At 38.8% G+C, this 26313-nt stretch overlaps 1 protein-coding gene across 1 annotated transcript in view; it reads left to right on the forward strand.

The window, feature by feature from the left end:
* LOC126272171 (GPI ethanolamine phosphate transferase 1) overlaps positions 1–26313 on the forward strand; it is a 292386-nt gene that overhangs the window by 245861 nt on the left and 20212 nt on the right. Inside the window, exon 12 of the mRNA XM_049974812.1 lies at positions 14046–14236. Within this exon, the coding sequence (XP_049830769.1) occupies positions 14046–14236 (191 nt within the window). The remainder of the gene's footprint in view (positions 1–14045; positions 14237–26313) is intronic.

Here is a 26313-nt window from a genome sequence, read left to right on the forward strand (position 1 = left end):
TGCCCAATAATGATCATCAAAATTAGACATTTGAAGATAACTTTTTAGAATGTAATGGTTATTTTAAATCTTAATACATCAATGTTTTCAAAAAATGGTGGCACTGTAATTGTTTAAGCAACAAAAAATTAACCACTTGTGTAGCTCCTTTTCTGTGGAACTGTAGGCACAATAATCATTTGCAGGGAATGGATTAAACCTATTTTCCACCTCCTGATAAGCCTAAAGAATACTGTGCTGGAATTTCTTGAGAGTATGGCAGTGACCATTTTTTACAATCTGTATATACACTTTAGGTGTGCTGTGAGGAAGACAAACAGTACACTAACTATAGCAATTTAGAACCATCAGAAGTGACAGAGAATAGACTTACACAAAGCATAAAATTATGTTTGATGACACAAGGAAAGCTGTATGTGGGACAGTTATACCCTTAGCAGATTTTCTCTTTTGTCAGTACATACCACCACATATTCAGCATCACTAAAGGACCTCCTTCTTGAAGGGATTTGCTGAATATAATGAATGCATCAGAGAGGCAATTTGTTGTGACAAAATTACAATGAAAGATGTTAAGTTGTCTGCATTCCTTAGAAAGCATTGATGCTACTGGAATCCCCTCTCACCTGCTCTACTACATTAACTTTTACATCCAGACTTGCCAAACCATTATGAAATCCATGGCAGAGGGTACCTCCCATTGCAAAACATATTAATTCCTGTTCCATTCACATATGGAGCCCAGGAATGATGACTGTTTAAAATCACCCCTGTGAGCTGTAAGTTGTTTAAATTTGTGTTCTCAGTCCCTGAGAAAGCAGTATCCATCACAGATATAACTAGTTTCTAATGCCAGTAGCTTGTTTACTCCCTTCATTCTCTATGGTTACTAAATGATAAATTGATATTAATTTGCTGATTGCCAATTCTTTGACATCAGCTTTTTTAGATATAGATGTACTCCTTTTAGAGACACATGAAAATTTGTTCCAGACTGGGACTCAAACCTGGATTTCCCTCTAATGATTACCTTATTCCTTTTAAGCCTATACCATTGTAACTGAAACCTTGATGAATGATTAATAAAATAAGTAGCCAATATAATTTGATTTGAGTCTCACCAGTGATCTTTTATGTAACTCCTTCCTCTTGATATTTCATTTCCATTCAAGTCAAATGTCAGGGATAAGACGTTAGATTGCCCATCAACAACTTCCTTCACAACTTATCTGTAATGGTAAATACAAGATCAAAAATTCACTTTCACAATACTTGATACCAAAGAATGACTAGTGCATAGAGCACAAATTACAGTTACAATATGATACTCTTATAATCGTTGCCCAAACAGGGTACACTCCCAACACACAATTACCATGGTTAATAACAATATCATGAAAAGGGTAGATTGATGTTCACCATATAGAGGATATGTTGATGTGTTGTGCATTGACAAGAAGATTGATACAGTGTGATTCATAAGTCAGAGTGTGTGGTGCAGTTTGGAAGGCAACAGATAAAACGCAGGAAAGAAGGGAAAGGCAGGAAAGAAGGGAAAGGAAATGACAGACACTGACTAAAGTAATGTGTTAGAAAATAATAACAAAGAAAAACAGCACTGGGTTTCAGGATGGAAGAAAAGTTAGTAGACAAAATCAAGCAGTAGAAAATCCAGGATGGAATAATGACAATATTATGAAAAGGATAGATTGCTGCACACCATATAGAGGAGAGTGAGTAGCAGTCTATGCTTTTCATAAAACTTTCATTATTTCATCCTGGGTTTACCATGGTCAATAATTTTACATAGACATACTGAACTGTTGGATCACGCAAAAAAGTGATACTGTGTATGGAACTATTTTCTTATACTTTAGCGGAGGCTCGAAATTTTGATGTGAATAAAATGAATAGCAAAATCTTTAAACAGATGGCTGCGGACCATATTATAAGTAATGTAGAAACAACAGATAAAGTAAAATTATCAGTAGTGTTCTGAGAGAACCAGTTGATATTTATAATACCAATAATAACAATATAATAATAAGAATCATATGCTGAAAACACTTAACTAAAAACTATTTGAATGATTTTTTTTTATTTTTTGGAAAAAGAAATAACATTTCTGAATTCCTTAAGTGTGTTAAAGAAAGGGTAAAACAGAGAGAAAACTCATGTGTTGCTTAGTTTTTTTAAGAAAGCACATTTCCTAGATGTTGCATGTATGCAATATCACATGCAAACATCACTTGCCCATCACTAAGCCACTCTATATTAAATGAGGAAACATAAGTTCTTTTATTTTTGTTCCTAATATTTTTATTAAAATCAACTTACATACTTACTTTGTCATCATTCTGACTTTTTGTGAATGTTTAATTAACACGTCTGAATTCTGATCAATATTGTAGTAAGAGTAACTGCACTAAAAGTAATTTTTCAGCCACAGATGGAAATTGGTGTGGCAGTTGGTCTACCCCCCTTTTGTCCAGATCATCTTATGTTACAAAGACATTGCTCCACCATAGCCCGGAACGTTGCTTTGATGCTTTTAGGTTCACTATTCTTGATTCTTGGGTGATAGCTTGTGGGCACAGCCAATGGCTTTGCTATAATCATAGTTGATTAGTGGCTTAAAGCAATGAGAAACATTTCCACTCTCAGTTCTTTGTGAGGTACTTGCAGACAAATGTGATAACTCAGCTGTTTCTGTTTCATCTTGTTCTAAGAGATCAGTTTTAGAACTGTTAGAAGCAAGTAATTCATTCAGATTTGCTGTAGGATCATCATCACTGCAGCCGTGAAAGTCACTTTTCTCATCATCACTTCCGGAAGGTAAAGCTAGTAACTGTCTTACATCTTCTGCAGCAGCAACTTTCTTCAAAACACTACTGTGGTTAAATAATCAATCCATAACTACCATAGTCACTGTACCACCCCATGAAGTAACAGCCAACACAAAAAACTGTCCACTGTATGAGAATATTTCACCAAAAATGTGATAAGATTAAATCACCTCACTAATGCTGTGTGTTAGTATCCACGCAATGTTGCACATATGCAACATACAAAAATTGACATGTAAAACCTGAAGTTGAATGATTTTCCACAGTGTTTGTTGTTGAATATGGTTCTACATATCTACTTTGGTTTTCGTCTGTTGTTCTCCTTCGTAAATTTGTTTTTAATAAGGCTAACACAACATGAAACTAAAGAAAATCCACACTCGACCATTTTCTCTGCATTCTGCCAATGAGATTACCAGAAATGTGCAGTCCAGTCAACTACTGCATACCTAGTCCCATAGGCACTCTCTAAGAACTTCATTGCATCAGTGAAACTGGGGTTAGCACTCACTAAAGCCCCACCAGAGGAGCACAAAATAATTTGTCAATCCATGTTGCTGATGTGCAACAGTATTCATATAACGGTTAAAGTAAGAAAGTAAAATTTCATTTCATATCTGTCTACAAAGTGTTCATGAAAGGCTAGTATTAGTTTCATATTAATAGTTTTAGTTTATGACTTTAATGAATGCTGTCCAAAAAAGCTAACATTTAAAGACACTTGGTGATGAAAAAGGCTTCCAAATTCAATTTTAAGAGGGAAAAAAAGGAGAGATATTGCAATGGTACCAAATGGTTACTGCTAAGTGTAGTTGCTCTTCCAAACATCATCCCATTTGAACAAACCAGTTTGATCTTTACTTCTTGTGGTTACACATACTTTTGGTATGTGACTATTCACAGCTGTGTTTAAAAAGAATAGCTCTGTGTAGTCATAGGGTCGAACCGTGCATGTTGCTTTCATGCCCTGCAGCTAAATTACTGGAAATAACCTATAGCTGTGATCCTGCAGATAAATAGTATATGCATTGGCTAGAATTACAGTTACCAAATTACACAGAATTACAGAATAAAAGTTAAATTAATAATTTAATAACCACGTCAGAGAATTGTGTTGAATAATGTTTATTCAAGAAAGGACATCCCAAATAAGTGAGTAGTAGTCTTATGACATTCAGTTAAAGTAGACAGAAGTTACATTGAGAGAATTATGAAAATGGTAACAAAATCTCCAAACTAAATTGTAATCAAAGATATGTGCAAAATTAAGTCCATTTGATAATCACAATACACAGATATAGACCTGCTCAAAACTGTTCCGAGTTCAACATGATGATTTACAAGTTATCATACATGATACAAAGAATGGTAACACATACTCAATCTCAGTACCATAATATGAGTGGAAAAAGTTCAGAGTCCTACTCCGGAACACATCAAACCTCTCGAAATATAAAGTCCCTTCAGAAGTTAAAGTAGAGTAGCAGCCATTCACCACCCAGAATCAGTCACCCACATGATCAAATACCACTCAGTACCACAGGCGGGTCTGCCTCCTTCCAGAAATCACATCACAGTGCCCAGAACTGTTCCCTTGAGCCCTTCACTTGAAAAAGTATTCGTCTCCACATGACTCCCATACTGTTCCACTACTGTCTGCTTTTCCATTGGCTAAAGGCTGTCCCCACCAAAAATACACCATTCTTAAGTTCTACAGACATCATTTACCTCAACTTGGCCATTTCCTAGACTAAACTATTATATCACAACAGTATTTGAATAAAGAAATGCTATAAACATTTGGTCACACAATAAATATAAAGAAAGGTTTGTCCATAAATAAATAAGCCAGTATTCTTGCACAAGTGCTCTCATGATGAATGACAGCAAATTGTTATTAAATATTGTGTAAACAGCTATTTAGGCCTACTTGTCAGAAGTGTCTTATGGCATTCTTTTACGTATACGGTGTGAGTGACTACTTCTTAAATTACCATGATTTTGTATTGTCAGTAGTAATTAGTACTTAAATAAAGTTACTCGAAAAATAGTAAACTGTTCATTAAATAAGTATGCAACTATGACAAAAGGTATGATGTATTCATGCTGTGTTTGTTCACTGTGTAATTGTAGAGTATATGATGTTTTGGCAAACATTTGCATAATGGGAAGATATAAAAAAACATAATAAATAAAGAAATAAAATAGTTACAATTACATAGCTTTCGGATATGATAGCTATAGTGCAATGTTATCATGTGCGATATCATGTGCTGAAATTGCATGAAGTATTTAAAATTTATTAATTCGGAGGTTCTTTGTGAAAATCTTTATTCCCTGTGAATATTAACTTCTTTAGTTTTAAAGATACTCTAATATTGTTTTCCCATTTGATGCACCTCATTTTTCCGAGATCACAGCAGTATTTGGATTTTCTTTAATACTTGACTGTGAATTATTATAGATTCTTAAAGAGCTTAAGAAGCTTTCTTTCAGCTTGTCTGCCACATTGCCATTTTTGGAGCATCTTCTTCACAAAGTCCATGCTACATTCAAATTCCCAGCTTTGGGATGTACCCATTTCTGGTGAGCTGCTTGTCCTTGTGCCTGGGCTCACCCATGCCAGTTGCCTATCTGGACCTACCACTCTACACTCTGAGCCGTGGGTCCACTAACATTCAGCCATACAACAATTTTACTTCCCTCCTTACTACTTCCAGGCGATCAAATCGCTCACCTACATACGCCGTATCATTACAAGTTCTATGGAAAATGATACCACATTGTTCCTTGCATTTTCAGTTGTGTGCCAAAAAAACCGATTCCGTCTCAAACAAATAAATTTTTCAAGGAACATTCTGGTTGAAGCAAAAAGTTCCTAAGAGGAACACATATTTCAGTCACAACAGAAATCCACAATTCAGTGTAAATGTTCATGGAATCACTTTCACCACACTCACTTAACACATTCTTCAGTTCTTGGTCTTACTGTCATAACTGTTTTTTGTCTTGCTACACAGTAGTGGGACTGAAGCTCCTCTGATACCTCTAGTGCTCTGGCTCAGCACAGCTTGTATTTTCTGGATATAAAAATGGGTCCAAATTAGCATCCAGTCCACTACTCACTCATTCGTCCTGTTCATCTGTCACATTCAGTCTAACATGAAATTGAAAAGAGAGTGCCTAGTTCAGATAAACAATTGTAAAGAAATATTAAAAACTGCAAAAACATTACAGTATAACTACATCGTTAAACTGAATGCTCAACTGAGTACCTAAGTTCAGGAATTCATAAAATAAGGGATAGACAACAAATCACCTATAGTGGATTGTTGCATGGAGCACAGCAACATATAACAGAAAACAGCATTCCCACCAGCTTTCAAGCACTAGCTCTTTTACTACCAAAACTACACACACAAACACACACAAACACCCATCCACACATTCCTGTCACCTCAGGAGTATCAATAATTAATTCTACTGTGGCCACAGCAGAATGTGTTTTGGTGCCTGTGTGGCTGAGTGTGTGAATGTGTACTTTTGCTAGAAAAAGAGCCATTGCTCAATAGATGTTTTTCATTAAGTGTTTCTGTGTTCCATGCATTGAACTGCTATTGGTGAGAGGTTGACATCTCCTTATTTTACCTGACCAATGTAAATAAATATATTTTAAGTAAAATCAGCACTTGCTAAAAAGGGCCTTCTACTCATTACTATAGCCAGAATTACTCAAGTGATAACCCCCCCCCTCTCCATATAACTAATAATAATGCCTATTCTACATGGTAGGAAACAAATTTTATATCTACACGATCACTACAAATAGTACCACCCACCCCATAACCCCATCAGCCATTTCATGGAACCCTTCTTTTATTCTCATTTTCCAATAATCAACAATAAAATTGTGAAAAAAAATAAATGCTACCCCCAAAATTCCCAAATGTTGCAAAACAGTATCACTTAATAAAATTTAAGTCAGGCTAATGCACACACATGAAAAACACAATACTGAGAATCATAATTTATACACAATCCATCCATATTTACCTTTTATATATCTTCAAAATTCTGGAACTTCAGTTAACACTCAACAACTCAGAGTTGTCTCCTCTGTTCTTCATTTATCCCCTCAATTGTTTTAATCTTCTCATTAACTGCACATACTACCCTTTTCTTACATAACTCAGGGTGGTCCCATTACCCGTAGTTATCAGTAGACTCGTGGCAAGTTGGAGTCAAGTTACATCATCTTCAGTGAATAAAATCTTGTTAAATGGAACTGTAAAACTGTTATCTCCTACTGTAAATTCAAACAGATGCTTGCTGCAGTTAATCATGGGACCTGCTTTTGCCATCTGTTCCATGTATAGTATAAAATTAACACTAATATCTGCAATCACTAAACAGGCCTGATTAAATTCATCATTGTCTTTTCTGAAAGTTAGGAAAATATGCTTACATTACTTTGCACCTGAAATAACTGTGTTTCCAAATTACCCTTAAAAAAATTATTATATAAGTAATTTTCCAAAAAATATTTGCCTTACATTACATAACAGCTCCCTTGCAAACTTGAGTTTATTGATTTCCCAATAAATTACATGTCTGATGGCACAGAAAACTCTTCCCACTCACTCAAAATATAAGTATTTCTGAATTTATAAAACAAGCTGTTATCCTTTACAGCATCACACCCTTCCTGTAGCAGAACAACATTGAAGTCTCCCATATCCTAAAATTTTTCAGCATCACCAGTCTTGCGTGCTATATATATGCTACCATTTTCTGTTACTATGCTGCTGTTTGATATAAATACCCTTGGTTTCACAATATCATTTTCATTTTTCCAGCTGTTGCATCTGATCTCACTACTAAATGACTTCAGTCCCATCAACATTTTTTAAATTATAATCAGCTATATCTTTACCTGAATTGCTACCAACTTCACCATTAACAACTTCATTAACATCCACTTCATCATTAACATGAATAAAATCATCAGCAGCATCAACACAAAAATCAGGGTGACATTTTAAAGAAATAGTTACAGAATTTTGATCTGCATCAACATATACATTATCTCTCACATAAATTCAAATTATTTGGCTGGTGTAAATATTCACCATTACTTTGCTCTAACTTGAAACATTCAGATCCTGACTTGTTATCAATCCTGTTGATCTTACCCCTCACCTCACCATTCAGTCTTACACATTCACTCAAGTTACTTTTTATGTCTAACTTCAGCTTGTTTTCAGTATAAGTTTCTCCTTGACATAAAATATTTTCCAAAATGTTTTTAGTGTCAGCTGTATTGAGTATAGCTGTACTATATGGCAGTGACTTATGAAAATTCCTGCTTCAAAGACTCATACCTAGATTTCCCACTTATATTGAGTGGTCACCTTACCAGTTTTAGACTGAGCAGCTTTAGACTGAGCATGCTCCCTGAGCCAAACTTCCATATGTCATGCTGTCTACATCCTTGTGTCATAGTCTAATGTGTTCATACCTTTGTGCTTGCAACTTTACATGTATTCCCACACAAGGATGAATGAAACTATGAGGAATTGAGACTTTGTTATCATTATTGTGAATGCCCTGACTAAGGCTTGTAATACATTCTTACACCACTAATCACCTTGCAATAAGCGGGAAGTCTTGGTTTGAGTCTCAGTTCGGCACTAATTTTCACACATCACTAATCGACAGTACAGCTATACCCAATACAGATGATGCTAAAAGAATTTTCAATTCAGTGAATATATTCCAAAAGAAATATTTTGATGGCTGTAGGATCACCAAATAAAAACATTTTTGAAAAGTTGTATTTTCCATTGAATGGATGCTTTTCTTAATGTCACTTGTTTAATCTTCTGTATTCTGTTTAATTTCAACTAATTAATTGGTCATTCATTTTTACCAGGGCTTGCATTTTTAAATTTACAGGATCCATTTTCGTTTCAGAGATATTTCAGTGCTCCATCTCTGATTTACAGTCCCTGGCGCGCCACTTGCTGTCATTCCCGCTGTGTGGCATGGATTGCTACTGCTGCTAGGTGGCACCCCATGGCTGTGATGGTGAATTACCTTTGCCAAACCCAACCTGGCTCCCGACGTCACTTCCTAAGTCATTTGGCTTTCAAAGTGTCTCTCTTGAATTTCTCACCATCTGCATACCCTTTGGATTTCATTTGTTACACAATTGTGACTTTGGATTTATCTCTGATTTTGTCAGGTAGATCCTGGACAGGCCCTCATATTATTATGTTCACTTACAGTTTTAAAAAATAAGAACTGTTAAATACTTGAGTAATAGTTGTGGCTGGTTGAAATAAAAGTTCCACATTCACTGAACACGTTTATTGAATTCATAGGTTATGATCATATACAAGAGATGTTGCTCTCATGGCCACCAAACACAGTGTGTCTGTTTCTAGCTTTTGGGGGCCCTTCCTGTACCCCTTACTGATGTCACATCCCCCAGCTACCAAAGGGCGCGTTCACTACCCAAATACAGTGTATAGTATATCTCTGATTATGTTATTATATTTTAGTGAAGACTGTGATTTTTTCTGCCACACCCTCCTCATGGGTGATTTCAATGCCCACAACACTGTGTGGGGTGGTGTTACAACACCTCACAGAGTCAGTTGAATGAAGCAAGTGATCACAGATCTGTATTGAACGGTAGCACCCCCACATATATTAGTGTGGTTCATGGAAAACATGCAGCCATTGATCTCTTGATTGGTAGCTCCAGGTATCTTCTCTCAATCTGATTGAGGGTAGACAAGAGCCTTTGTGACAGAAATTCCTGATAGTCATTACCCATTCGTACAGACAACTGACCGAGTGCCTACTATGATGCACCCTCCAGAAAGACAATCTATTTCGATCTCTGGACTCTGAAAGCCACCATTATTGTATGTGGTATATGTTGTCTCTGGTACCACTGTAATTTCCCTCCTCTGTTCCATTGCCAAAAGGTACCCGCGAAAAATAAAACGCTGTATGAGTTCTAATTTCTGTTATGTTCTTATTGTGGTTATTTTGTGAGATATATGTTAGAGGATGTAATATGTTGACCAACTCTTTTTGGAAAACACTCTCAAAATTTCAACACTAAACCTCTTCACAATACCCTATATGTCTCTTTGTGCACCTGCCACAGGAGTTTGTTGATTATCTCTATAATTCTTCCTCACTTAATAACTGATTCCATGACAAAATGTACCACTCTTTGTTGGATCTTCATCTTCTCTCTCTCTCCCTCCCTTCCTCCCTCCCTCCCTCCCTCCCTCCCTCCCTCCCACTATTAGTTAAGCCTGGTTTGGGTCCCAAATTAATGAGTAATACTCAAGAATCAGTCTTACAGGTGTTTTATAAGCCTCTTCATTATCCATGAGTTGCATTTCCCTAAGGTTGTTCCAACAGATCTCATTCTGACATCTGCTCTTCCAACAATTACTTTCCTATGGTCTTTCCATTTTAGGCCACTCCAGATGATTAGTCTTAAGTACTTTTATGATTGCTTGCATTGTCAGTGATTTTTCACCAGTGGCGTAATTGGACACTAATGGATGTTTATTCCATCATATTTTAGACATGGATCCAGGACAATAGTATTTCTTCTTCCAGTATTTCGAATGATTACTGTACACCCATCTTCGAGGTTGGTTGGTGACAGAATTAAGACCACTTGACACAGTACTCCACAGTACTGTACCAAGTGGCTTTAATTCTGTCGCCATCTAACCTTAAAGATGGCTGTTTAATTATCAACCCAAATAACGGAAGAAGAAAACCTACTGTCCCAGGTGCACTCCTGAAGGGCAGAATATTCTGTCTGCTGAGAAAAGTCAAGAAGCGGTAATGGGTATCTTCACCTATGTATGCTCAGTATGTTACAATTATTTACATTTAGGGTCAACTGCATATCCCTGTGCCAATGATTGATCCTCCACAGACCTTCCTGCATTTTGCTACTTTCCGTCTCCCAAAATTTTTTGTATGCATTTCTGCCAATACGGAACTGTTCGTCCACATCCAGAACATTACCTTTATAATGAACGGTTCATTGTGGTGAAGTTGTACTACTTTTTGAGATGTTTTATTTGATGTCTGGCTGACAGTGCTGTCACATATTCATCTGCTTAAAAAGAATTGCCAGTTTAAACTTGATTGCTGGCCGGTGTGGCCGAGCAGTTCTAGGCGCTACAGTCTGGAACCGCGTGACCACTACGGTCGCAGGTTTGAATCCTGCCTCGGGCATGGATGTGTGTGATGTCCTTAGGTTAGTTAGGTTTAAGTAGTTCTAAGTTCTATGGGACTGATGACCTCAGAAGTTAAGTCCCATAGTGCTCAGAGCCATTTTTTAAACTTGATTGCCTCCACTGCCCCAGTCTCACCTCACGGGTGCATATTCAAACCTTTAAAAAGCCAGGCATCCAGTGCACCATTAAGGGATCAATCTGACTTTCAGCTGGCACCTTTTGAACAAGTCCTGTGGACAAGCCTCCTGGCAGAGGATAGGATTCCTCTGCTACGGATCAGACAGTCAGTTACTACTGAATTATGCAATATGTGTTTGCAATTACCCTGAACACTTGAACTACTCTATCCTTTTCTCACCAGCTTGGGTTTCATGTCCCACAATCATGAACAGATCTGGTGTCCCAATAGCAGTTCATCTAGCGTCTCTTCACTCTGATCCCCACATTCCCTCCTGGAACCCTACAGTTGGCACATTTTTGCATATCCGCGCACGCTGTGCTCCTCACCCAATGATTTCTCTTGACCTATCCTTCAGACCAAAGGAAACACTAGACCCCTCTGTGGTTCAGCATTTGTCCCTCTCAGTTCTTGGCTAATTTCCTGTTTCGAAAGTTATCTATGCTGATGGCTCAATCATTGACCACATCAGCTTTACCTTCATACTTTTGAGGATCGCGAGCGACATTCTCTACAATAAGGGTGCAGCATTTTCAAAGTACAATTGCTGATCACTATCCAAGCTCTTTATTGTACTCTCACCAAAAATCACAAGAATTTCCTTATATACAGTGACAAGGCAGTAACCATTGCCATCTTAGGAAACCTTTGTTTTGAACTTTACACAATCTTATTATTGACCTCCAAAGTGCCGGAAACTTGATTGTATTCCCTTGGACCCCCGATCATGTTGGTATTTTGGAGAATGAGCTTGCTCATCAGTTGGCAAGAATGCCAATGAATATGAAAGCCTTGGAGATGGTGATATCAGTACCCAACCTGTGATCAACAATGTCTCTTCAGATTTTGATGACTTGTTGCAGTGATGGCTATTACAAACAAGCTAAAAGCAATAAAATGGTTCACACGTACATTCCAAAAGATAATCTACTTGACATTGGTGGCTCCATAACTGCCACACTTGATTGTTTCATGGTCACTTCCTTAGGCATGAGGACCCACCCTAGTGTCATTGTATGATCTTCTGTCAGTGACCCAAGAAGACTGGCAGCTAGTAGGTATTCCTGTGCAGGGAAGTAAGTCATGGGTGTTGGCGCATGTTTAAGGAATTGCTGTGGCCATCAGTGAGGCCCACATGATAAACTTAGAGTGCCATGAGTTTCTCTGCAATTGTGTGCAGGGGTATGACATCTCCTGAAGTCAGGTGATTTTCATAAGTTATTCATCTGAATCAACAGTTATTGATAGCACACTGTTAGTAATTTCCATTTTACACTTTTTCAGGGTAAATCATTTAACATCCTCTTCATAGTATGCAGAATATATGTCAGTGAAAGAAATTGACACAGTAAAGTGTTTTTGAAATAAAAAAATGAAAACAAATCTTCATCAGGAACATGTCAGTTTTAGGTACCAGTACAATGACTTTTTATATTAAATGTACCATATTTCAATTACTCCATCCCTTTTATGTCCTTCGACTCTTATAACTGCAATATGGTTTCTGTACAAGCTGTAGATAATGTTTTTCATCCTTTTATTGTATTCCATTTTGTGTCCAAGAAGGTTCTTAATATGATGATAAAATACAATATCCAACATTACAACTTGATAAGCTACATGGTGATACAAGAAAACAGTTTATTATCACTCTGAAGGCAAATTACAGCAAGAGGTAAACTTGGGTTAAATGTAGAGCTTCTACATGGTTTCTTAGGCATTATAATTTTATTATTAGATGAGTTTCATACAAGTAAACATAGTTTGCTGACATTGTGCAACTTTGTCAGAGTTTTGAGGCAAAGTTTTAGGACCTGGGTTGCACAGAAAATTGATTGTAGCTATTTAGCACTTTATATTTGTAATGTACCAGATATTGTACCTTGAGAACTGCCATTGGAAGTAATTGATATACAAAATTGCACTCACCTAAAGGACAGGTATTACAGCAACATGAACTTGTTATTGTAGTATGCTCGAGTGCAAATGGAAGTTTCCCGAGCCACATATAAATGTGTCTAAGGTCGTGTCTATGTTTGAATCAATTTTTTATTGTGAACACCATATTTCTATTACAAAAACAATAAAACCAACAGTGTGAAGTCCCAACTTTAGGAACCAACACTTAGAGCATTCTGTGTTACGCATCATCTCAGGGCTTTACACAAAATATTTCATCAAAGTAAATATAAATAAACACCATGTTCCATAAATGTAGTGTAATATTGTTATTGTCTTTTATTTTGATTTAATTTTGTGTTAAACATGCCCTATTGCAATTGCATTTGTGTAATCACAATCTCTTTACTAGCTGCTACTGTTGTGTGTTCAGTGGTGACTGACCACAGTAACTAGACCTGTACCTGACTGGTCTAGACAGAGAACCCTGCTACTTATTTCTTGTCTCAGTAGACTCAACAGATGATACTGTTATTGACTATAATTTTAAGCTCAGATGTGTAGTGTTCCACAAAATGTAACTTTTCCCTTAATTGTATTGTTTTCCTTATGGAACCAGGCAGTCAAACTAAGAAATAAGGGATGTAAATGCATATTGCATTAATTATGAGATTTCTGGAAACGGTAACAAACTGAAGATTTTTAAGGTTTCGAAACCTCGTAGCCATATGGTATTTATTTTCTTGTTTAATCTAGTTGCATATTATGAAAATTTTAGTATGTTCCTGGGATTTTTAGCTGAAGTAGATAACTTTGACACCTCACATTTGCTTGTTGCAGGTGTGTCCATGTTTCAGCCTCTGCTTAGTTCGCAAAATGTTGTGCCACGTATTGTGAGCATAATGTTGGGACTAGCCGTCCCTTTCCTGTTACTGTCAGCCAGTCATGAAGGGCTCTTCCTGTTGACGCTTTCAGTAAATATGCTCTGTTGGCTCTGTCTTGAGAATGCTGTATCACATCAAAAAGAGCAGGTAGAGTAATTTGTTGTGTTATTACTTTCCTACTTGAGACAACACTCTAATTAACAATTTTGAAGATGTAAATGATAATTATTTTGTAAATCTTTGTTTGTTCAACTCTTGGCACATTTCTGTCTTTCCTGGTGTCCTTTTCTTCTTTCAACATACGCTACAGTCAGTGTAACTACTCCATCACCACCACCATCACCTATACCAGAATTGGTGTTTTACTTCATGTTGCTACTATCTTCCACTCTTAATCCCACGTAACTTATACTCCCAGCTGTCTACTTCAGAAACAGCTATTCATTTTACTTTCTGTTTTAAATCTGCTTATTTTTTAGCATTCCTCTGCAGCACCAGAGCCCAAAATTTTCAGCCTCCTTTCCAGTTACAAAATTGTTATTTTAATACGTACACATCATCCAATCAGAAAACTTCTGCTTAATTAAGCTATATTGAACTACTCACTATCTTGTCTGATTTTATTTTTCAGTAGAACAGGTCAGTTTTAGCAGATTATTAGGTGCCCATAAATGTATGTCAATAATTCAAAGCTCTCAAATATATTGTTAAAATTTCTTAAAACTTAAATGCTATTAATGTCTGTGGTCCTCTTTGATTTATCTGGATGTTCCTCAGTATAAGTTACCAGAAGCAAAAATCATCACTGACATCTAACACATTTTTAAATATACAAAAGTAATCAGTTTTACAAAAATAATTTGTCTAAAAAAAAAATCTACTCACCAAGCAGTGTCAGGAGAATACACATATAAAGGTACTTCAGTTTGCAAGCTTTTGGAGCCAGTGGCTCATTCTTCTGGCAGAAGGCTTTAAGGGGAACAATGAGGGATGGAGGAAAGTACTGGTGAGGTGTAGGAAATGTGAAGAGTTCTGGAAAGTTGCCCAGAAACCCAGGTCATGGGAGGCTTATTGGACGCAGTGAGAAGGAAAGGCCGATTGCTGGGGACTGCACCAGCTGAGATTTGAAAACCTGAGACCTTAAAAGAGGAAGGTAATGTAATTTGAAAGACACAGGTTACTGCCTAAGCATTGTGCATGGGTTAATAAGAGCAGAAATCTAAGTGCATTGTGGGTGATAGAGGTGGGAGGGAGGGGGAGGAGAGGCAGGAAAAAATAGATCAGAAAATGAAAGACATAGAAAACTAAAAGGGAGTGAAGAAAGGAATAATTACTGTGAAGAAATGCTGAGTCCAAATAAATTAATGTCAGTTAAGGCCAGATGGGTGGCAAGAACCAAAGACAGTTCCCACATGTGGAGTCCTGAAAACTGGTATCAGGAGGAAGAATCTAGATGGCATGTATGGTGAAATAGGCACCAGCATCATAACTGTCATTTTACAGAGAATGCTATGCAACAGGATATTGTGTGTTTCCAATATACACTCTCTGCCTCTGCCCATTCATCCTAACTGATAACTTGGTGGCAGTCATGCTAATGTAAAAGGCCAAACAGTGTTTACATAACAGCTGGTATATGATTCGTATCATTTCACATGTGGCTCTCCTGTTGATGGTATATGTTTTCCCAGTTACAGGGCTTACAGCAAGTCTTGCAGCAGACACAGCCACAGGGGTAGGAGCTATAGATTAGGGAAATAGGTGCATCATGAGCATGAAGTCCAATGTCATCCTCACCGAGGATCAGCTACACACTTCTGTTCACATTAAACCTACTAACAAGCAACAATACTTAAATTTTGACAGTTGGCTTCCTTTCCATGTCAGACACTCCCTCCCATACAACCTTGTCATTTAAGGCAAACATATTTGTTCAGATATAGCCTCTTTACAGCAGTACACCACCGTTCTCACCGCAGCCTTCACTGGATGTAATTACCCCAACAGCCTAGTTCAAAAGCAGATTTCCCAGACCATCAAATAAAATACTGGCACTGCAAATCCCTCCAAAAAAAAAAAAAATTAGAAGTATACCTCTTGTCACTCAGTATTATCCTGGTCTTGAATATATTAATTGGCTACTTCGACAAGGCTGTGACTTCCTAAAATCATGTCCTGAAATGAGATTCATTCTGTACAACACTTTGCCAATCTCACCTAGAACACCTCATTGTTGCCATCCAATCTCTTCAGTATCCTTGTCAAACTCCATGCTCCTGCTGCACCAATTTCCCTACCCTCTGGCTCGTATCTCTGTGACTGTACCTGCTGTAAGACTTACCCTATGAAACTGCTGCCAGTCCTTTAACTGGAAAAAATATACTATAAAAGGGAGAGCCACAAGTGAAATGATACATGTCATATACCATCTGTTATGTAAACAACATTGGGCCTTTTACATTAGCATGACTACCACCAAGTTACCAATTAGGAAGTGTTGGCATAGGGCAGAGGTTGTATACTGGAACCACACTATATCCTGTTGCAGAGCACTCTGTGCAACATGACAATCATGACCTTGGTGCCTGTTTCACTGTACGTTCCATCTAGATTCTTTCTCCTGATACCTGTTTCTCAGAACTCCACAGGTAGAAACTGACATTGCAACATGTCCTTTGTTCTTGTCACCTACCTGGCCTGATTTTTTTGTTCATTTCTTTGGTCTCAGCATCTCTTCACAGCATTTATTCCTTTTTTCACTCCATTTTATTTTTCTATATCTTTTATTTCCTGGCTGGTCTATTTCCCCCACCGCCCTCTCTCCCACCTCTATCACATACAATGTACTTAGCTTCCTGCTCTTGTTAACTCATGCAGAATGATTTGCCATTAATCTGTGTTTCACATATTACCCTGTCTCCCTCCTTTAAGCCCTCAGGTTTTCAGATCTCATCTGCTGAAATCCCCACCAATCAGTCTTTTCGTCTCACACCATCCAGCAAGTTTCCCCTGACTTGGGGTGTCTTAAATGGGGTGAGACATTATGTCAAGTTGATCAGGTACAATTAACAACGAAGAGGGGGTGAAGACCAAGAAGACAAGGCACTGTAAGGGAAGAGGAAATGAGTCCAGCATCAGAGGAAGACTACTCTGCTGCAGTGTTAGAGTGCTGTGTGTGCTATGCTCCTATTCTTTGGTTAGGATGCAATAGCCAGCGATTCTGACATTCTGCTACCTTTGGTATGCTACATGCCTTTTTTCAATGGTGGGAGTATTGTAGAGTCTTCTCATTGTTTCTGTGTAACAAGTGGGTGTGTGAGGAGGTCAGGCTCTGGACCTAGAAATGTTAGATCATTAAGATGGAAATAATAATTATATACAGTGTTGAGAGGAAGAGTATATTAAGAAGTCAAATGGTTATTGATTAATAATTGTATGTATCAATGTTAAGTGAAAGGCATTAGTTTTTTTCTAGTGGGAGTAGGGCGAAAGTTACCAAGGAGAATTTATCTGAATTAATGCCCTATAGGAGACTGTAGTAACTGGTACTGACTAAAGAATGAAATTCAGTTAAGTAATGACTTCTCCAAAATGGCAATTTAAAGTGTGAATTAAGAATAAGAATCTTTATTAGCCGTTCAGTATTTTCTTATACAATGGGCTTCGTCAATAAGTTCAATTACAGTATAAAGATTGTTATATTCTCATAACAATGTATAAATAAGTCATATGAAATTTAGTTGCAAAAGTGTGGGTTTGGAAGGCATAGTTAGGGACTTCCATAGCTGGATACTTTTAAACCAAGTTTATATACACAGTGTTGGGTTTTATAGCAGATGCTGCTCATTTGTAATTACCGAGTCAGTGGCTATTAATTACAGGCACTTCACAAACCTATAGATACATGACTTACTTCAATGTCAGACGTGATCTGTTGTAAGGCATCTCCCATAAATATCCGATCATCAGGCAACAGGCACATGGTAATTTAACTCAGATTTCAAAGGGAAAGCTTACAGCAGGCATGGGTAGTAAAGTTTATGTCTTTATTTGCACCTGTACACCGCAGGCCACCTCACTGCATGTGGCAGAGAGCACTTCTGGTACCAATACCATTTCCCTCTTTCCCTGCTTCATTCGTGAGTAGTGCATATGAATAATGACTGTCTGTAGACATCTGTAATTTCACTAAATCTCTGTGGACATTTTGCTAGATGTATGTGGGAGGGAGATAATGTTTCCAGACTCTTCTTGCAAAGATCGTATTCCTCAGATGGAAAATGCACCTCTTGTAGTATCTGCCACTAGAATTTGAAAACATCTTTGTGATATTCTTGTGCTTACTGTATAAACCCTTAATGAAATACACTGCTCTTTTTGCATCAGTCAACAACAGTTTTGCAAGTCACTTCTTTTGTATGTGTATTGTGTGCCTTAGGATTTTTTAAATGTATCTCAGTCTGGCACATACTTTTTGTACAACGAGCTTCACATGTTCTTTATACATAAGGTCACTCCATATGCATATTCCTAGATATTTTATGGTTATTACTGTTTCTCTTGATCTATCATGAATTGAATAAAAATGGAATTTTCTGTCACCTTAGACACAATATGTTAAATTTGTTTATAATGAGGGTCAACTGTAAGTTTCTGAACCAATTGTCAATCATCTGCAGATCTTTGTGCATTTTGCTACAGCTTTCTAGTGTTGCATGCTGTGTGAGTGAAGACAGGATAGGAGTCCAGGAAGTTTAGACTTACTGACCCATTAAACGGTGTTTTTAACTGAGACTGGAACTCATAACCTTGCCTCTCATAGGTAATGCTATTACCAGTTGAGAAAACAGTCATGAATTACAACCTACTGTCTCACAGCATAAGCTCTGAGAGTATCTTTCTGCCTAAGTCTGGAAGAGTTATTCTCGAAGCTAAACCTAATCTGTGGTTAATATATCAAAGAAAGTAATCAGTTTTTTAAAATGTAATGTAACAGTATAGGTAAAAAATCTACTCACCAAGTGGCAGCATTCTGGGTAACATTTCTGAACACTCACCATTTTCTAAACCTCACCAGTCCTTTTCTCTCACCCCTCTTCCTTTTCTTCAGCCGCTCTGCCAGAAGAAGGAGCCACTGGCTCCAGAAGCTTTCAAATTTAAATACTTCTATATGTGTGTTCTCCTGCTGCAGCTCAGTGAGAAGATTTTTTAATATATCCAGTTACATTATCATTTGCGGTTAAGCTATTTCTCTGATAACATCTTTTCTTCAGAGACTGCTACAGCAGTCAGGTATGCAGAGATGCTTCTCTGAGACTTGAAATGTCAGAGAGAGGTTCTGGCAGAACAGAGCTATGGTTAAGGGTGCTGAATTGTATCTGAATAACTGACTAAGTTCCATGTTTAGGTTCTGGTCCAGTACATAGTTTTCACGGCATTGTAGACACAGCTCCAGAGTGAAAGATTACCTGTACAACATACAGTGTTAAGTCCCTTTTCATCATAAATTACCTGATAAAAAGATGAAGCACCCAGAAGGCATGACTGGATGTCAATGTAACTTTGTAGCCGTACCCACCATCAATGGTTATGTGAATGGTTAGAATTCCAATTTCTCTGTGACATGTAGGATAGCCATCAGAATGTATTACTGTGATTAATGGTTAGTGTTGTTAGCAGTCCTGGTAGAGTATGTAATGGGCGTGGACAATGACCGAAGTCTAGTGGTAACTGTGAAGCACATGGAGATGCTGTGTACTTTTATGAGACAGCGTTATCAGCACCTGACAGAGTGTTAAAAAGGCCTCCAGTTGAATTGTACAGATTTATAGAACATTTGGATGTGACAGTGGCCCGACATTGGACTGCACAGGAATGTGAGAGCAGGCATACTCATCATCAACATTTGGTCGATCTCGTCGGACCACCACAAGGGAGGATTGACATAGTGTGCACCAAGCACATTATAACACCTGCGCATCTCTGCCTGCCACCCAACCAACAAGTAATGGGCTTCATGCATCATTCTTTGTTGTCCAACACCATTGTTTGGAGACTAGCAACAGCCCAACTATGGAATTACCACCCCAGTTGTAGGCTGCAGTAAACACAACAACACAAACAGCTGCATTTGGAGTGGAACCATGAAGGGGAAAACTGCTGATGAATGGCACCACACTGTGTTCAGTGATGAATCATGGTTGTGCACTATCCTAGATGAACATTGTTGGTGGGTATAGTGGCCAATTAGGGAGAGGTCCCACTCTTTATATTTTTTGGAAAGGAGTGATGTTACTCCTGGTGTCATGGTGTGGGGAGCCGTTAGATATGACTTCAGGCCACAGCTGGGAGTGATTGAGGGAACTCTGATGGCACTTTGGTACATCAAGGATATCCTGGGTCCTCATATTTTACCTCTCGTGCAACAGTATCATGTGCCATTTTTCAACAGGACTATGCTCATCTGTGTGTCACTTGTCTCTAAGAACTGTCGGTACTCCTATAGCCATCGAAATCCTAAGATTTGTTCCCACTAGAACATGGTGTTGGATCACTCGGATGCCAACTCTGACCCTATGCCAGTATCCAGAATATCAAGGACCTGTTGCAATAGTTGTAGGCCAGCTGCCTTGGGAGACTATACAACAGTTTTATGACACACTTCCCAACCACATCAGTGCCTTCATCCAGTCCAGATGTGTTAAGTGGGCTCATCTGTCATGTTCCCTGTAAATTTGGCTTGATATTGTCATCACTGAAATTACATCACATACCCTCACCACCCATTAAGTTTCCTCCTCCCCTTTTGTGTGCTTCAATTTTTTTGTCTGGCAGTGTGTTATCAGCTTGTTGACAACATGAATTAGTTAAAAGTAAGTAATACAATGCATAGTGTCTCAGCATTGTATTTTGTGGTACATGGATATGTAATTATTGAGAAAGAATTGGGATCACCTCACTGTCACAATAGCAATCAAAAACACACAACAGCGGATAGTGAAAAGGATAGAATACTACTCACCATATAGAGGAGATGCTGAATCTCAGATAGGCACAACAAAATGACTTTCAAAGATTGTGTGCCTACCTGCAACTCAGCATCTCTGTTATATGCTGAGCAGTAATCTATCCTTTTCATAATATTGCATTATTCCATCCTGGATTTTCCATTGTTTGATAACACCTGATTGATAATCCATCTCATTAATAAATATATAAATATATTTGGAGGAATCTGACTAATACATTTCGTTCTGAACTGGTAATGGCAATGAGCATTAATATTACTTTAACATTTCGTCAGTTTAATGATTGGTAGCTGTTTGGTAATTTATCTTACCGTACAGCCACAGTATTGTTAAAGTGTCAGGATTGGCAAGGAAGGGAAAGCAGTGGGCACCTGTTGAGGTGAAAAATCAAAATTTTAAATGCATGGATGTTTAAAGCCATAAAAAGGAAAGGCAGGCCTAGAGAAGCCGCCGAAACTGAATGGGCTGGACGGTTAAAGCTCTGATAACCTCTTCAGAGAGGGAGGCTAGGGCAACACCTCAGTTATCATAGCATGGGAGCATAAAATACATATTGTATGGGTAGAATGTTCATTTGCAAAGGACAGTAATAAGGTGGTTGCTTAAGCCTTGTTACTTTTTCTTTTGCTTGATATAACTGGGAGTCTCTTAAGTACGAAGCAGTACCTTAGTGTTTAGTCCCTGGATCTAAGGGCATATGGGTGTTTAAATCTCAGAGCGTATCTTGGGCGAGCTATGGGTGATGGAACTTTCCGTTTTCTCTGCTTTACAGGGGGAACAGAAAGAACCTGCTGAAGGTCCAGCTCTTGTCTCAGAAGGTGATGGGAGAGGCATAGTTCCTGAATAGCTTTTAGCCTATCAAAATGGACAATAACTTTGCGGTTGGGCAGCTGTAATTCTGCATTGACAGGGGAAGTGAGCCGAATGACTGAATATGGTCCATCATATGGGGGTGGGGGGTGTAAGTTTCTTCACTCTTCCTTTCTTTACTCTAGGATTTTTTTAGCAAAACCAAATCACAAGGTTTATAGGGGGAATGGCATTTTTATTTCTTCTTTCCATTTGCTTCCTTGTTTCCTTGCAGTTGTTCCCATGTACCTTCTTCCAAGTGGCCTTAAGACGACGGGCTAGATACTTAACAGCTGTGTTATCGATTCCCAGAGGTAATTTGTGGATTTCAAAGGGAGATTCCATAGGGCAGTCAAACATAACTCATAAGGGGTATATTCTGTGGCTTCGTGGAAACGCCTATTGTAAGCACTTGCCACACACAGAATGTATCTTTGCCGATCACTGTGGGCTGAGTTGATGTAATAGGAAAGCATTAGTTTCACAGTGCAATGGACACGTTCAATGCGGCCATTTGCCTGGGGGTGAAAAGGGGTGGTTCTCCATTTTTTAATTCTCAGCAATTTTTCAAACTTGGACAGATAAGGTGGACATAAAATTGGTTCCTTGATCGGTTATGATGGCTTCAGGGCTTCTGAAAGGAAGGACAAGATTATCTATAAAAGCTCGTGCTACTGTTTCAGCTGACATGTCAGTGATGGGTACCAAAATAATATATCAGGAGAAGTGGTCAATAATGGATAGAATATATTTATGTCCTTGTGTATTTTACAGGAAGAGGCCCGACTACTTCCAAAGCTACAAACTGAAAGGGTTTTGATGTCTCAGGAAGAGATTGTAAGAGAATTTTGATTCGTAGGGGTGGTGCTCTTTGGGTGCATGGTAGGTAATTTTTTTATATACTTGGCAACATCTGGCTATCTTTTGTCCCACCAATACTTCGTGGCAATGCAGGCGTTTGTGGCTCCTCGTCCACTATGGCAAGCTTGAATGCTGTTATGGCACTGGGCAATAATTCTGGATTGTAAGTCTTTAGGTATTACTATACGTTTACCCAGGGGGGTCTTGTGGTATAGAATTTCATCCTCTGTAACAAAATCCCGATGGGAGCTATACTGGCAGCATTTTGCATCATTTTCCTGTGAGTCTTTTAATTCATCAATTAGCACATTGCCTGTTTGAGCTACTCTCACTTTTCTGCTAATGGCGTCAGCATTCTGGTGCAATCTTCCAGCTTTGTGTTGCACTTGGTAATCATACTCACTGAGTTTCAGGGCCGAGCGGGTGAGACAGCTGCTGGGGTCTTTTAAACTTAATAGCCACTGAAGTGCTGCATGATCTGTTGCTATTGTAAATTTTATCCTGTAAAGATAGCATCTAAAGTAGTTGACTCCAAACTTTAATGCCAGTAATTATTTCTCTTATAGTACTGTAATTAATTTCTGCCTGGTTCAGCTGAAGGGATGCGTAACCAATTGGTCTTTCCTCACCATCAATAATTTGACTCAGAATAGGCCCCACTGCAAAATCTGACATGTCACAGGAGAGAATGAATGGTTTTTCGAAATCAGGATAGATCAATAAGGGGGAACTAGTCAGAGCATCTCTGATATGCTGCACAGCAGCTTCACACTCGAGGGCCCATTGATAGGGAATATCTTTTTTCAACAGGTGGGTAAGGGGTTTAGCTATTGTGACAAAGTCCTAGACAAAACGCCTATAATAGTTGCTGAGGCCCAGAAAGCTTTGCAATTCCTTTACATTCTTAGGGGAAGTGAATGTTCTAACTGCTTCAATCAGGCGGGGGTCTGGCTTTACTCCATCAGCACTAATAAAATTTTCAGACTTAAATTGGCACTTCTCAGTCTAGACAAGACATTTATTAACTTAGTAACATGGTCATCTATGGTTCTGGATGTTGTGGTTGGCAGGAGAGCCAACCGGTGTTACTAAAGGAGGCTGAAATGCACGCGTTTTAGCTCATGCAGGCTGGCGTGAGGTCTGGAACATGACAAGGGAATTAGAATTGAGAAAAACGGACGTAGCTGATGGAATACTTAACTTTAATCCATTAATGATGCACGTCGCTCGTGACAGTACATGATTCGCAATATCAATGGTAACTGATAATCGCGCGTTGCTAGGTCGTAGCAAAAAACGTAGCTGAAGGCTATACTAACTATCGTCTCGGCAAATGAGAGCGTAGAAGTCAGTGAACCATCGCTAGCAAAGTCGGCTGTACAACTGGGCTGAGTGCTAGGAAGTATCTCTAGACCTGCCGTGTGGCGGCACTCGGTCTGCAATCACTGATAGTGGCGCTCGGTCTGCAATAGTGGCGACACATGGATCTACCGGACCGCGGCCGATTTAAAGGCTACCATCTAGCAAGTGTGGTGTCTGGCAGTGACACCACACTGGAAAAGACAATGATATCATCTAGATAAACTAAACACATTGTGGATTTCAGTCGTCATAGCAGTAAGTTGGCAAAGTGTTGGAAAGTGGCTGGCACATTGCGCAGCCTGAATGGCTTTCTCAGAAATTCATATAGACCGGAGGGAACAACAAATGCTGTTTTTGGCCTGTCCTGTGGTGCAATTGGTATTTGGTGGTACCCACTCTTCATATCAAGGATAACAAAGTATTTGCAATTTCCTAACCTGTACAGTGTTTCATCGATACAGGGGAGAGGGTAAGCATCAGGGGTGGTTACCTTATTTACTGCTCCGATATCGACGCAAAGATGGTAGCTCTTCTCTCCATTGATTGATTTCTTTGGGACCACGATGATCGGGGACAACCAGGGACTGGCGGAGGGTTGTATAATCCCTGCCTCTAGCTGTGTTGGATAGTTTCCTCCAAACAGTTGTAGTGCCCCAGAATTTTACAAAATTCTGGAGACACTTATGTTCCAGCCGTTTCAAACGCGCATTATTTTAAAGCAGGGCGTAAGGTTGAGCATGGGATACTGCACCCATTTATTGTTTGTGCAGGCGAAACTGGAAGGGAGATAATTCGTCGGCGCTGGCAAGTGTTCAGCGCGACATGCCAAGAATAATTAAATACAGCCCAGAAGCTCCATGGCTGGCTGCAAACAGTAATGTAGCTTTGTATTATTGAAAAACAAATGGAGTTTTTTAGACGGTGAACTGCTGTTAAGAGTATGTGGACTGGACATGGATAGTCAGCCACGATAAAAGGTTATATATTAATTGTGTTCAAAAATGTGTAATTAACTGATCCTGGGTGTCCGGTAATGTGTGGGCTTACGTCATAAAGTTTAGTTGTTTTTTTTTTTGTACAAAGTGGAAATAAATATGTTCTGGTGCATTGAATGATATTCCAAGAGTAGCGTATTAATTAAATAAGAAGAGAGAGAGAGTGTGAGAGAAAGAAAATTTCCCCTTCCTAGCAGTGAAATCTTCGGAGAAGCGTCCGGTGCTAGCAGAAGACATCGGCACTGCCAGAAAGCAGAACCAGCATTCTTCAACAAGTAAGTCCACAAAAACGCTTAACATTACACCGGGCCACCACACAGGCTGGAGGTGATATGGTATTCTACACGGTTTCTGCGCAATGGGCCTTTCACCTCCGGTGGGAATTTCATGGTAAACAAGGTCAGTAGCTGGCAAATAACACCTTTCCTCGAATAAGTAGGAGTGTTCTTTCAAGTCGGAGTACAATTTGTTTTGGTCAGCCGCAGGCAGATGAGCTAACTTATCTTTGAATTTGTCTCTGAGCACGGGAGCAATATGACATATGCTGCGTTTTGGAAGCCATTGTTTTCAGTTAGGTTTTGGCTTCTCTTGTACTGGGTGGTTTTCTTCAATCTCGGCCACTAACTGTAATGGTGCTCCTAGGAATTTCTACCTCCTTCGTTCCAAAATTGTCCAAACAGATGGAAACATAAAATTTCCTTCCCTGCACTTCCGCTGTCATTAAGCCACATTTAACATGTACCTGTAATCTGTCAAGGACACCGTTTTGACGGAGAGGGTCCACTAATACGGCTGTTTTTGGCAGTTTGCAGTGTTTGACCCCAAGCCAGAGAAAATGCAACTCATGCCACCACTGTTTCTGACAGAGGTAGTTGTTCGTAATGCCCATGTTTGCGTGGGAGGAACCTGTGGAAGCGGCTGTGTTTCACAAGTACCTTGTGACGGAACGACGTGAGGGCCACCATAGCGGTGGGTTTCCTCACCGAGATGGGCAGTTTGCTTTCTGTAATCTACTACACTCTGTTTGTGGTGGAGAAAATCAGTCCCCAGGATGACTTCAAAATCTTGCCTTCGTTTTCAAATTACGTCTATGTCAAAAGGATAGTGACTAGCTCCGATTTTCATTTGA

Source organism: Schistocerca gregaria, chromosome 5 (genome assembly GCF_023897955.1).
Source record: "Schistocerca gregaria isolate iqSchGreg1 chromosome 5, iqSchGreg1.2, whole genome shotgun sequence".
In the NCBI taxonomy this organism is placed as follows: Eukaryota; Metazoa; Arthropoda; class Insecta; order Orthoptera; family Acrididae; genus Schistocerca; species Schistocerca gregaria.